Source organism: Cylas formicarius, unplaced genomic scaffold (assembly GCF_029955315.1).
Source record: "Cylas formicarius isolate icCylForm1 unplaced genomic scaffold, icCylForm1.1 PGA_scaffold_4__25_contigs__length_36172078, whole genome shotgun sequence".
Taxonomy (NCBI): Eukaryota; Metazoa; Arthropoda; class Insecta; order Coleoptera; family Brentidae; genus Cylas; species Cylas formicarius.
Window position 1 is genome coordinate 178,125 of NW_026844334.1, and position 12,380 is coordinate 190,504.

At 49.1% G+C, this 12,380-nt stretch overlaps 1 protein-coding gene across 4 annotated transcripts in view; it reads left to right on the forward strand.

Annotated features, from left to right (window-relative positions):
- LOC132700311 (spectrin alpha chain, non-erythrocytic 1) overlaps nucleotides 1-12,380 on the forward strand; it is a 38,270-nt gene that overhangs the window by 24,169 nt on the left and 1,721 nt on the right. For 2 of the 4 annotated variants that reach the window (XM_060667524.1, XM_060667522.1), the window contains exons 5-12: nucleotides 240-385; nucleotides 461-520; nucleotides 572-4,115; nucleotides 5,100-6,079; nucleotides 6,132-7,027; nucleotides 8,724-9,106; nucleotides 10,921-11,062; nucleotides 11,888-12,019. In XM_060667524.1, the coding sequence (XP_060523507.1) occupies nucleotides 240-385; nucleotides 461-520; nucleotides 572-4,115; nucleotides 5,100-6,079; nucleotides 6,132-7,027; nucleotides 8,724-9,106; nucleotides 10,921-11,062; nucleotides 11,888-12,019 (6,283 nt within the window). The remainder of the gene's footprint in view (nucleotides 1-239; nucleotides 386-460; nucleotides 521-571; nucleotides 4,116-5,099; nucleotides 6,080-6,131; nucleotides 7,028-8,723; nucleotides 9,107-10,920; nucleotides 11,063-11,887; nucleotides 12,020-12,380) is intronic. The other 2 variants (XM_060667525.1, XM_060667523.1) reach the window with 2 other exon arrangements.

A 12,380-nucleotide genomic window follows, 5' to 3' on the forward strand; every position in this document is an offset into this window, starting at 1 on the left:
ACAATTTAGAAATGAACTCTTTAGATAAAAACTTGGTGATATTAAGCAAAAAGGAGTGTGAAACATTCGAAACAAAGGCATACTTTAATTCCAAAGGGCGGCGTAAAAGCAAACTGATGCCAACGAATTTGATTATTTGTTAACGTTTTAGTTTTATTTTAGTCAGTTGCCATTTAATTAAAAAAAAAAAAGTTAAAACGGAGTTTAAAACAAGTTCCCAAGCAAAAGTCACTTTTCAGCTACTCAAGAGCAAGTTCGACGACCTGAAACACAACGTCGAGACCGGGACGGAAAGGTACAACCAGTGCGAGGCGCTGGCCCAAAAACTGCTCGCCAACGATAGCCCTTACGCCGTCGACATCCAAAACAAACAACACCAGCTCGAGTAAGTTAGGTCCCGGCCCTTCTTCCCTTCGCTCCGTAACTAACCCTCCTCCCACCACTAACCGCGGTGTTTTAGAACCGACCCACGTCCCTCGCACGTCCCCCAGGAGGTGGAAGAACGGCGTCGACACGTCAGGTAACGTATCGTTCGGTAGCGCGCGGGTCCGACTGACGTCTTTCTGCGCAGGCACGCGTGGGAAAACCTCCGCGAGCAGCTCAAGAAGCGAGAGGAACGTCTCAATAGCGCCGGCGAGGTGCACCGCTTCCATCGCGACGTCACCGACGCCCTCCAGCGGATCCAAGCGAAGGACGCGGCCCTCGGCACCGATCTGGGTCGCGACCTCAATTCCGCCGTCGCCCTGCTGCGCAAACACGAGGCGTTCGAGAACGAGCTGGTCGTGTTGGAGGCGCAGCTGCAGTTGTTGGTCGAGGACGCGTCCAAGCTGCACGCCGCCTATCCCAGCAACAAGAACAACATCCGGCAGCAGCAGACGCTCGTGGTGGACGCGTGGAACGGCCTCAAGGAGAGAGCGGACCTGCGCAAGGACCAACTCCAAGCGAGCGTCGACCTCCAAAGGTTCCTCGCGCAGGTGCGCGACCTCACCAACTGGGCGACCAGCCTGAGGCTGTCGATGGGGGCGGAGCAGAGCGTGAGGAACGCGGCGCGCGCCCAACTCCTCAAAACCGAACACGAAGCGCTCAAGGGCGAGATCGAGGCGCGGGAGGCAGACTTCCGGGACGTCGCCGACAATCTGGCCGCGATGGAGCAGACCGGCCATTACGCGGCCACGGAGGCCGTCGACAGGTACCGGAACCTGATCGAGGAGCGGGAACGCCTCCACACCGCGTGGCAACTGAAAAAGGTGCACCTGGACCAGCTGTGCGACCTGCACATATTCCTCAGGGAGGCGCGCCTAATCGAGGACGCGACCAACGCGCAAGAGGTGACGCTGAGCAACGCGGACTTCGGCGAGACCGTCGACGAGGTCAACAACCAGCTGAAACGGCATGAGGCGTTCGAGAAGCTGGTCGCGATCCAGGACAAGAACCTCGAAAGCCTGATCCATTCGGGCGATAAGCTCGTCGCACAGAACCACTTCGAGAGCGCCAAGATCGGCCAAGTCCTCGAGCAGGTGCGCGCGAAACGGGACGCGGTCCATCGACTCTGCGACGCGAAACGCGAGGCGCTCCGCGACGCGGTCCTCTACGCCGAGTTCAACCGGGACGTGGGGGAGACGATGGTGTGGATCGCCGAAAAGCAGAAGAAACTCGAGTTCGAGGGCAGGATGGCCGACGATATCGGCCTCGAGGAGAAGATCAAAAAGCTGCAGCGGCACCAGGCGTTCCACGCCGAGGTGACCGCGAACGTCGGCCGCATCGAGGAAATCAAAACGGTGGGCCGCGAGCTCGTACGCAAGGGCCACCACGCGTCCGACGACGTCGGGGGCAAGCTCGCTCAGTTGGACAGCGCGTGGAGCCGGTTCCTGGCGGAGACGAAGCTGAGAGGCCGCGGCCTCGAGGAGGCCCAAGACATTCTCGAGTTCAACAGTCTGCTCGACAAGATCGAGGCGTGGATCCGGGAGAAGGAGGTGATGATCCACTCGGGCGACACGGGCCGCGACTACGAGCACTGCCAGCTACTGCTGCGCAAGCTCGACGACGTCGGCAGCGACATGCGCGTCGACGACGCGAGGATACGCAACGTCAACGCGCTGGCCGAGAAACTGGCCCGGCAGGGTCACGAGGGAGCGGTCGAACGCAGGGACCACTTCGTGGCCAAGTGGCAATCGCTGCAGGGCGCGTTGAGCGGCTACAAAGCGAAGCTGAGCGCCGCTCTGGAGGTGCACCTCTTCGACAGGGACGTCGCGGACACCCTCGAGCGCATCCAGGAGAAGTACGTAGCGATGGACGGGGACGACGCGGGCAGGGGCGTGGCCGCGGTCGAGAGCCTCGTCCGTCGCCAGGAGGCGCTCGAGATTGAAATCAAGGCGATCGAGGACAAGGTCCGCGTCCACGAGGAAGACGCGCGCGCCCTTCGAGCCGAGCACCGAGACGGCGAGGACCACGTGAACGCGAAGCTCCGCCTCCTCGCCGACCATCTCGACAAACTCGACAAGGCGAAACGGAGACGCAGGGAGGCGCTCGAGAGGGCGTACTTGCGAGAAAAGTTCCTCGCGGAGAGCGAGGACCTCGAGCTGTGGGTGTCGGACACGGTGAAACGGATGGAAGCGACGGGCAAACCGAACAGCGTCGCCGAGGCGGAAGCGCACCTCGAGCTCCACAACGAGCTGCGTGCGGAGATAAACGGACGTCGGCAGCTGTTCCGGGATTCGATCCGCGCGGGAGAAACGTTCGCGGAGAAAGACAACCCCGCCGTCGTGGAGAGCGTGGGCAGACTGCGCGAGCTCGAGCGGGCCATCGACGAGGCGTGGGAGCGACGAAAGGAGCAACTGGCACGCGAATACTCGATCCAGGACTTTAAGGAGCAAGCGAACCAGATCAACAACTGGCTCGCGACGAAGGAGGCGTTCCTGAACAACGACGACGTGGGCGACACGCCGCGCGCGGTCGACAAGCTGCTGCGCAAACACCAGGACTTCGAGAACTTGCTGGAGAGGCAGCTGTTGCGCATCGGTGAGCTCGAGGTGGCGGCCGCGAAGATTGCGGAAAGCGCCGAGGTGAGCAACAGGCTGAAGGCGATCGCGGCTCGCAAGGAGCGGCTGCTCGAGCGGTGCCGCGAGCGGAAGGACGTGCTCGACAAGTCCAAGGCGCTGCAGCGCTTCTTGCGCGACGTCAACGACGTCGAGATCTGGCTGAACCAGAAGCTCGCGGTGGCCGGCGACGAGAGCTACCGCGACCCCACCAACCTGCAGAACAAGATCCAGAAGCACGCCACCTTCGAGGCGGAAGTGATGGCTAGCAGCGAGCGACTGCAAAGCGTCGTCGAGGAGGGCAAAGAGCTGATCGCCGCCGATCACTACGCCGCGAAAGAGATCGGCGTCAGACTGGACGAGTTGGAGAACGACTGGAAACACCTGATGGAGACGTCCCACTTGAAACGGGACCGCCTCAACGAGGCCTATCAGGCGCTGCTGTTCACCAGGTCGCTGGAGGAGTTCGACGCGTGGCTGAGCGAGGTCGAGCTGCAGGCGCGATCGACGGAGACGGGCAGAGATTCGGCGACGGCCGCCAATCTGCTGAAGAGACACGCGGCCCTCGAGAACGACGTGCTGCAGCACACGGAAAACTGCGAGCAAATCGACGACGGCGCCGAGCAGTTCGTCAAGAGCGAGCACTTTATGAGCGAGGAGATCAAGGCGGAAGCTGAAGACGTCGTCACGCGGTTCCACCAACTCGCGGAGCCGCTCCAGGCGAGGAGGGACCTGCTCGAGTCGGCCGCGATGCTGCTCCAGTTCACCAGGGACGTGGACGACGAGATCCGCTGGTTGTCGGAGAGGGAGGCGAGCGCCGCGTCGCCCGACCTCGGAGCGAACCTCTCCGAGGTGCGGAGCCTCCACAAGAAACACCAGTCGCTCGAGGCGGAGCTCGCCTCCAGGGAGCCGATCGTCTCCGGTTTGGTGTCGCGCGCCAATAATCTGATCGGGGCCAATCATCCGTCGGCGGACGCGATCAAGGACAAAGCGAACCAGGTCAGGACGCACTTGGCGCAGGTGCGCGACCTCGCCAGCGTCAGGAAGCTGCGTCTGCAGGACGCGCTCGAGGCCCACACGGTAAGCTCGCTTATATACGGTCCGGAGGGGGGCGGAGCTAAAGGAGAGACGCGTTTGCTTGTTTAGGCTCGATATGCGGGCCGTGTTCTAATCGAATGTCGAGCACTGCTAAATGTCACTGATGACCTTTTTAGGGCTCAGGATGTGTCAAGAAATACTTTTTTGATTTTGTTAGATTATAGCAAAGCCTTAAATCATAGACCTCTTATTTTAAAGGTGAAGTTCTTCAGTTTAACCGACACCGCTATTGTTATGAAAAGTTACTTGGAAAATCGCCGGCAGAGGGTTACGCGTTGACGCGGTCTGACTTTCTGCTAATTCTAACGGGAGTTCCGCAGGGCAGCATTTTGGGACCTTTATTGTTCTCTATTTACTATATACTATATACTATATACTTATGATTCTCGGTCAAAGATGTAGCCTGAATGATTTCTAGAATCTCCAAAGCCCATGGTCTGAAATTAAATGATTCCAAGATCCAGGTTGTTCTTTTTCGTAATAAAAGAGAGGAAATTATCCAGTAAAAAGATCTGAAGCTTTCTTTGAATGGTATTCCGCTTGAATTTGTTGACAAATATAAAAACTTAGGAATCTTTCTTGATAGTAAGCTGATTTTTGATCGTCACTTGTCTTATCTACTGCAGAAGTCCTACGGGAAACTGGAAGTACTTTACATGTATAAAGACTACTTATCTATTGAGATTAGACTTAAATTGTGTGACTCTCTTATACTCGCTCTGTTAGGATATGCGGACGTAGTATACTGGCCGGCTCTAAGACGGAAAGACCAACACAGTTTACAAAAATTGCAAAATGCCTTCTTGAGATACAGCTATGGTTTGCTGAAAGATATTTTGTGCATCTGCCTACGTTAGTGTATTTTTATTTCGTTGTATTTGCGCAAAACGTTGTTAGGCAGTTATATTTTAAGGGGAAATTATAAGGGGGCACTTGTTAAAGTTTTGTTTTCTCCCCGTGAACCAGTTCTATCAAGAGGCGGCGGAGGCGTCCGCGTGGATCCAGGAGCGCAGACCTTTCCTGGCGACGAGGGAGGTGGGCCAGGACGAGGACGGGGCGCACTCGTTGCAGCGGAAGCTGGAGGCCTTGACCGCGGAGGTGAAGAATTTCCAGCCCACCGTGGACCGACTGAAACGCGTCGCGGACGGCTTCATCGAACGCGAGCACTTCGATTCGGCCAACGTGGCCGAGCGGAAGAACCGCCTGGAGGACGAGTTCGACGACGTCCGCAAGCTGATATCGGAACGGGAAGTGAGGCTGAGCGAAGCCCTCCAGTATTTTGGGTTCGTCCGCGAGTGCAACGAGGTGCAGGAGTGGATGCGCGACCAGGTCAACAGGACCGACTCGGACGAGTACGGCAACGATCTCGAGCACGTGGAGCTGCTCATCCAGCAATTCGACACGTTCCACGCGAGCCTCCTCAACAGCGAGCCGCGCATCGTCCAGTGCATCGAGAACGGCTACGCCATCATCGACTCCAAGAGCGGCTACAGCGGCGACGTGCAGCAAAAGGTCACCGAGCTGAAGAACGCGTGGGACGACCTCTTGGAGTTGGCGAACGCGAGGCGCGAGGCCCTAGCGGGCGCCAAACAGGTCCACCTGTTCGACCGCACCGCGGAGGAGACGACCTCGTGGATCCAGGAGAAGGAGTCGGACCTCATCTACGGCTCGTACGTCCAGGACTCGGAAGCGGTCGAACAACTGACGAGGAAGCACCAGGCTCTCGAGACGGAAATGAAGGCTATCAAGGACAAGGTCGATTACATCGAGCTGGAGGGCGACCGACTCGTGGCGGAGTTCCCCGACACCAAGGAGCACGTCGACGACAAACGGGACGACACTTTGGCCGCGTGGGAGGACCTCAAGCTCAAAGTGGAACGGCAGAAGGACTACCTGCAGCAGAGTGAGCTGCTGCAGTCGTACTTTGACGAGTACCAGGATTTGCTGTACGAAAGTCCGGCCCAGCTGTTGCTTATTTTAATACGGGGCCGTTTCCAGGGCGTGGATCAACGAGACGCTGGCCAAGATCACGGCTCCCGACCTGCCCCAGGACTGCTCCGAGGCGGAGCTGTTGATTGAGCGACACAAAGAGTACAAGACGGAGATCGACGGCCACGTGGCCATCTTCGCCAAGTTCTACGAGGACGGTAGGCAGTTCATGGACCGCGGCCACTACCTCACCCAGGACATCGAGGACAAGATCACGATCCTACGGCAGCGGATGGAACTGCTGGCGAACACGTGGGGCCAGCGGAGCGTCATCTACGAGCAGAACCTCGACGTACAGCTGTTCAAGCGGGAGGCGAACGCGCTGGAGAATTGGCTCGCGGTACGTGAGGGAGTCCTGCGGGACGACAAGGTCGGCGAGACGATCGCCCACGTGGAGGAGTTGATCAGGAAGCATCGCGACTTCGAGGAAGCCGTGAAGGCGCAAGAAGACAAGTTCGAGGCGCTGAAGCGGATGACGTTGCTCGAGGAGGCGTTCTCGCACCAGCTGAAGCAGGAGGCGCTCGCGCGCAAAGCGGAAAAGGAGCGGCTCGAGCAGGAGAAGATCGAGCAGAGGAAACGGCAGGAGATGGCAAGGATAACGGAGCTGAGGCGGCAAGAGTCTGGCGAGCGGGAGCCGAGGTACGACGAGAGGCAGAACGGGACGGCGGCGCCGCGCGTGGCGCCGCAGCCCGCGTCGCCGCCCCCGACGGCGACGAAGCCCGCGGTGTCGCTAAGGAAGACCAACTCGGTGGCGCAGATGTTCGAACGCGACCGACTGAGGCGCGGCTCGGAGAGCTCGGTGAAGAGGGCGGAGAGCATGAAGGTGGGGCCGGCGGTGAAGCCGCCCAAACGGACGCCGTCGTTTACTACCCGCAGGAAGGGCTCTTTCAAGTCGAAAAATCACGGTGAGTATAACCGTGACCATAGATAAAAAAATGGTTTCGCACGATACAACTACCGTGCCGCCAACGTGTAAAAAAATTTAAACTGCAGAAGTAGTTTTGGTTTTGTTTATAGACGCGAGGACCGTGAGAGCGCTGAGAGGCTACCAAAAATAAAATATTAGGCCAATTTTTAAAGCATTAAGTCAGAATTTCTAAGAAACAAGTCATAACTTTCGACTTAAATCAAAATTTCTGAAAAACAATTCAATTCAATTCAATTTCTGCAAAAATTAGCCAGAATTTCTGAAAACATTGTGACAAAAGACTTAAGTGACGGCAACATTGTAAATACTAGACACCAAAATATTATGAAATTCTGTCAGTGGATTTGAAGTTTTCTTTCATTACTTTTACCAAAATTGTTATTGTTAAATATTAGTTATTTTATTGCTTCATCTACCTTTTCATGTTTATGTTTTTTTTTTAATCAGAAAAAACAGCTTAAATTTTTTAAATACAAATAAGTGAAGAATCTACAAAACTAGGTCATGTTTCAAATAGAACTTGACAAATAAAAAAATACAATTCAATTTAAATAATATGCCAAAAGACCTAAAACTGCCAATATTCTAAGTCAGAAATACCAATTTGTTTTTCAGAAATTCCGACTTGTTTGTCAAAAATTCCGACCCAAGTCAAACGTCGTTGCAGTTCAAACTTTCTGACTTAACCCAGAAATACTAAGGTGTTTCTCAAAAATTCTGTCTTGTTTCTCACAAATTTTGACTTATTTCGTAGAAATTCCAATTCATGGCAGGAATTCTATGCTGTTATTCAGCCATTCTGAGTTAAATCTAAAATGTGACATAGTTTTAAAAAAATACTGACTCGTTTCTCAGAAATTCTGACTTGTTTCTCAAAAATTCTAACTGAAGTTAGGAATTCTATCTTGTTCAAACATTCTGAGTGAAGTCACAAGTACTGACTTGTTTCTCAAAACTTCTGACATGTTTCTCAGAAATTCTGACTTGTTTCTTAGTAAATTTAACTCAATTAATGTTTTACAAAAATACTATTTGTTTCTCAGAAGTTCTCATTTGTTTTTTTTTCAAGTTTAATCCTTATTCCTCAAAAATATGCCTAATTAGACCAAAAACTATATTTTATTTGTTTTGACTTTTCAACATTTTCCTAGCTACCTTATTATTTGCAAAATTAAAACATATTTCCATCGGTTTCTCTGTACCTGCTCATATACAGTTTGAAATAGGCGGGGCTAAGAGATGGGCAAAATGATGACGAATTTATTTGAGACGCTACGTTGATGATACTTTTGTTCCTTGGGCTTCATCAGAGATCTTCTTGACCATCACTCTAACATTTTATGCCATTAAATTAGACCAATACCTTAATGCGTTGTCACATCACCGGAGCAGCCACACGAATCACATAACTGAAATCATAATTAAAACACCCAACACCTGCTCTTCTCTCTCATAATTACCACAGCGTTTCATCACATATTCAAAACGTCTCCGACCACATACCACACCACACTTATCACTTGTCCAAAAATCTCTCGGCATCATTGACTCCTCAAAGAAGAAATTCCAGACAGCAGGACACAGCTCATTCAGCCCCGCCCCCCCTCAAACCGTATATAAGCACGTGCGGCGTAACCGCGTTCTTCTCGAATTTATCTTCCTCCATCGCGCAGACGTGGTGCTGCCACCGGTGGAGGCTGAGGCGTTCCTCGAACGCAAGCAGATCCTGCTGCCTGGAGCGAAGCGCGCGTCCAACAGGGCGTGGAAGAACTCGTACACCGTCCTGTGCGGGCAGCTGCTTTGCTTCTTCAAGAACAAGGACGATTTCGCTGATAGCAAGGCGAGCGGCGCGCCCCTGAACATCCACAACGCTTCTTGTACCGTGGCCAACGACTACCAGAAGCGCAGGTACACCTTCAGGCTCGTCGTCACCGACGGCTCCGAGTTTCTCTTCTCCTGCGGCTCTGAGGTCGAGATGATGGACTGGGTGAACAAGATCAGCTTCCGGGCGAGGCTACCGCCCAGCCAGCAGCTGCTCCACTTCGAGATAGCGAAGGTAAGAGCGAGACGGTGCACCGTGGAACGATCTAACGTAAAGGCCGCCACAGATGCGCACGCTTGTCGCATTTTTTACGCAAAAGAAATTGGTCATAGGCCTGTCATATCAAGTTCTCGTATGAATGAAGATTACAACCTCAAGATCGGTTTGATTTAAAGAACTCGGCTACCTTGAGTTTTTTGACAAGCAGCAAACGATGCGAAGACTTATGTGTCCCCGATTTGTTTAGGTCGTTTGAAAAAAGCGGTACCATAAATTTGCGTTATATTTTTTTAGTTTCTGTAATTCTGTCTTAAGTCAGAAATGTTTAAATGTTTCTTCGACATTTTGACATATTTCTTAGATATTTTAAGATGTTTAGCAGAAATTCTGACATGTTTCTCAGCAATTCTGACCTATGTCAAAAATTCTGATTTGTTTTTCAAATTTTCACGTGTTTCTTAGAAATTCTTATTTAAGTCAGCAATTTTGTCATGTTTCTCCGAAATTTTAACGTGTTTCTTTAAAATTTTCTTTTTCCTTCGAAATGTTTACTTGTTTTTCAGAAATTTTGACATTTTTCTCTGAAATTTTGACTTATGTCTGGAAATTTTGGCTTGTTTCTCAAATATTATGATTTACATGTATCAGATATTTTCACTTATTTATTAGAAATTATTATATTTTTTCTCGAGATTTCTCACTTATTTTTCTGAAATTTTGATTTATTTTTTAGACTTTCCAACAAATTTTGGCTTTGTTTCTCAGAAATTCTAAATTTTGCCTCAGAAATTGTGACTCAAATTAAATATTCAGAAATTTGTAAATGCTTCTCCAAAATTTTGACATTTTCAGAAATTTTAAGATGTTTTGCAGAAATTCTTACATTTTTCTCAGAAATTCTGCCCTATGTCAAAAATTCTGGTTTATTAATCAAATTTTGACATGTTTCTTAGAAATTCTTACTTGATTTTCTTTTTGCTTCGAAATTTTGACTTGTTTTTCACAGATTCTGACTCAAGTCAGAAATTTTGACATTTTTCTCCAAAATTTTATTATTATTTATTAGAAATTAATATATTTTTTCTCGAAATTTCTCACTTATTTTTCTGAAATTTTGATTTATTTTCTAGAATTTCTGACAAATTTTGGCTTTGGTTCTCAGGAATTCTGACTTTTGCCTCAGAAATTCTGACTCAAATTTTGATATATTTTTCAGAAATTTTAAGATGTTTTGCAGAAATTCTTACGTGTTTCTCAGAAATTCTGATTTTTCTTTGAAATTCAAACATATTTCTATGAAAGTTTAACGTTTTTCCTAAATTTTGACTTGTTTCTCAGAAATTCTGACTTGTGCCTCAGAAATTCTGACTCAAGTCAGAAATTTAGACATTTCTCTCCGAAATTTTGACTTGTGCCTCAGAAATTCTGACTTGTTTCTCAAAAATTCTAACTAAACTAACCAAAACTAACATGTTTCTCAGAAATTCTCTCTCGAACACAATTCTCCGAAATAATGATTAATATTCGGGATGGTTATGAACTGATTTGAGAGTACCTTTATTTTTAAAGGTTATTATGAGTTTAGATGAATGTGAATTACGTGAATTGTTTTTTTTTCTAAATTTAAACGTAAGTAGTGACGTCAGACATTAATTTCTGGAACGAAGTGAATCAACATAAACCCGACAAATATTCCCGTTATAAATTTTTAGTGGCGTCAATTGTTTTTTTTTTCTTTTTTTTTATAAGGCCTTTAAAAAAATAAAGTTGTGCCTTTTGTATGGTATAAAAGAAAACTACACTTGACACACTTTCGGTTTGTCTCGCAGGACCCGAACGACGAGATGAGCTCACAGTCGAGCAGGACTTCGAGTCCGGACGTGGCGGACTCGGTGGTCCTGAGGCACGACCCGCAGGCCACCAACGGCGCTGCGGTCGGCTCGAGTCAGTCCGTCAATCGGCACACGCTCGGTGAGTCTCGTCAAAACTCGGCTGTATATACGGGGGACGTCCGAAAAAGAAAAGAAACGACTTCGTCCCATTCCGCGCCAGTGTAATGCGAAATATTATTAGTTCTATCAATTCCTCGATAAAAATATTACTCAAATTCTTGGTTCGCACTCGAGTGCTCACCTCCAGCTAACCTACTGGCAGTAACCATTATATACTTGTAATATTCCGTTTGCATTGCATTTAAAAGCATTTTTTTTAAACAAATAAATATGAGTCGCCCCATAAAAGAAACTAATTTGAAATTTGAAAGGGGACGGTTACCTGCGAATTTCAGAGCAAAGGTACACAATACGAAACGCGTCGTGGAAAATTTAAAAGATAAATCGAGATACAGGGTGTCAAACTTTTAAAAAAACTTGCTTCGGCCACAAATTCAAATTGGTTTTTTATTAATATATTTAACAACCGTTACCCGAACACAAAGACACGTTAGCTTGTCTCTAATTTAAATAAATAACTGTTTTCCTTTTCCTCAAAAACGATGAAAAATGCGAAAAAAACCTCGAGTGAGTGAGAAAGTTTCATTTGGGAAAACGAGCCCATTTTTTTAGGAATTGACACCCTGCATCTTCTGTCTTTTTTTTATATATAATGTATATGTAGATTCCAGAAATAAAATAAAAGCCCATTAGTCATTTTCAAAGAAAATTAAATAAATAAATTAGTAAATTGATGGTGGGTATGGATTTATCGAAATTTTGTGACCCAATTTTCCACTCTCAACTTGCAAAATATACGAGGCGCATGCGAATAGTGGCGAATATTTAAAATTTCCAACGACAGGAGGGGATCCGCCCCCGAGACGAGGTCCCACCCGCGATTCGGCGGAAAGTCCGCCCCCTCTGCCCACGACGGAACCCCCGCACGCGTACCCTTCGAAACGGTACTCGTTTGAAAACAGCGGACACCTTTACGGTTAGTCTGGAAGCATGCCCCTCTCTCTGTCACTTCTAACTATCACCTTCACTTTCGTCAATTTTGCATGTCGATTATTTTGCACCGCTTTTAACTCACAACCATGGTAGAAACTTGTATTATTTCCGTTCCAAGCTGCCGGAAAACGCGTATGGAAAATCGCACGTGAGTATAATTCCAGGGTCGGTGGGGCGAAGAGCTAAGAGTATTAAAAAAAAAACGGGAAAATATTTACTCTCCGCCACAACTTAAATTTTCCGAATCAATCTACAAAATTAAACACATCCAGGTTCCTCGCAACGCGACTCTTTTGATGCGCATAGCTTATTTTCCCAATTTGCAAAAGTACATTTCCAAAAGT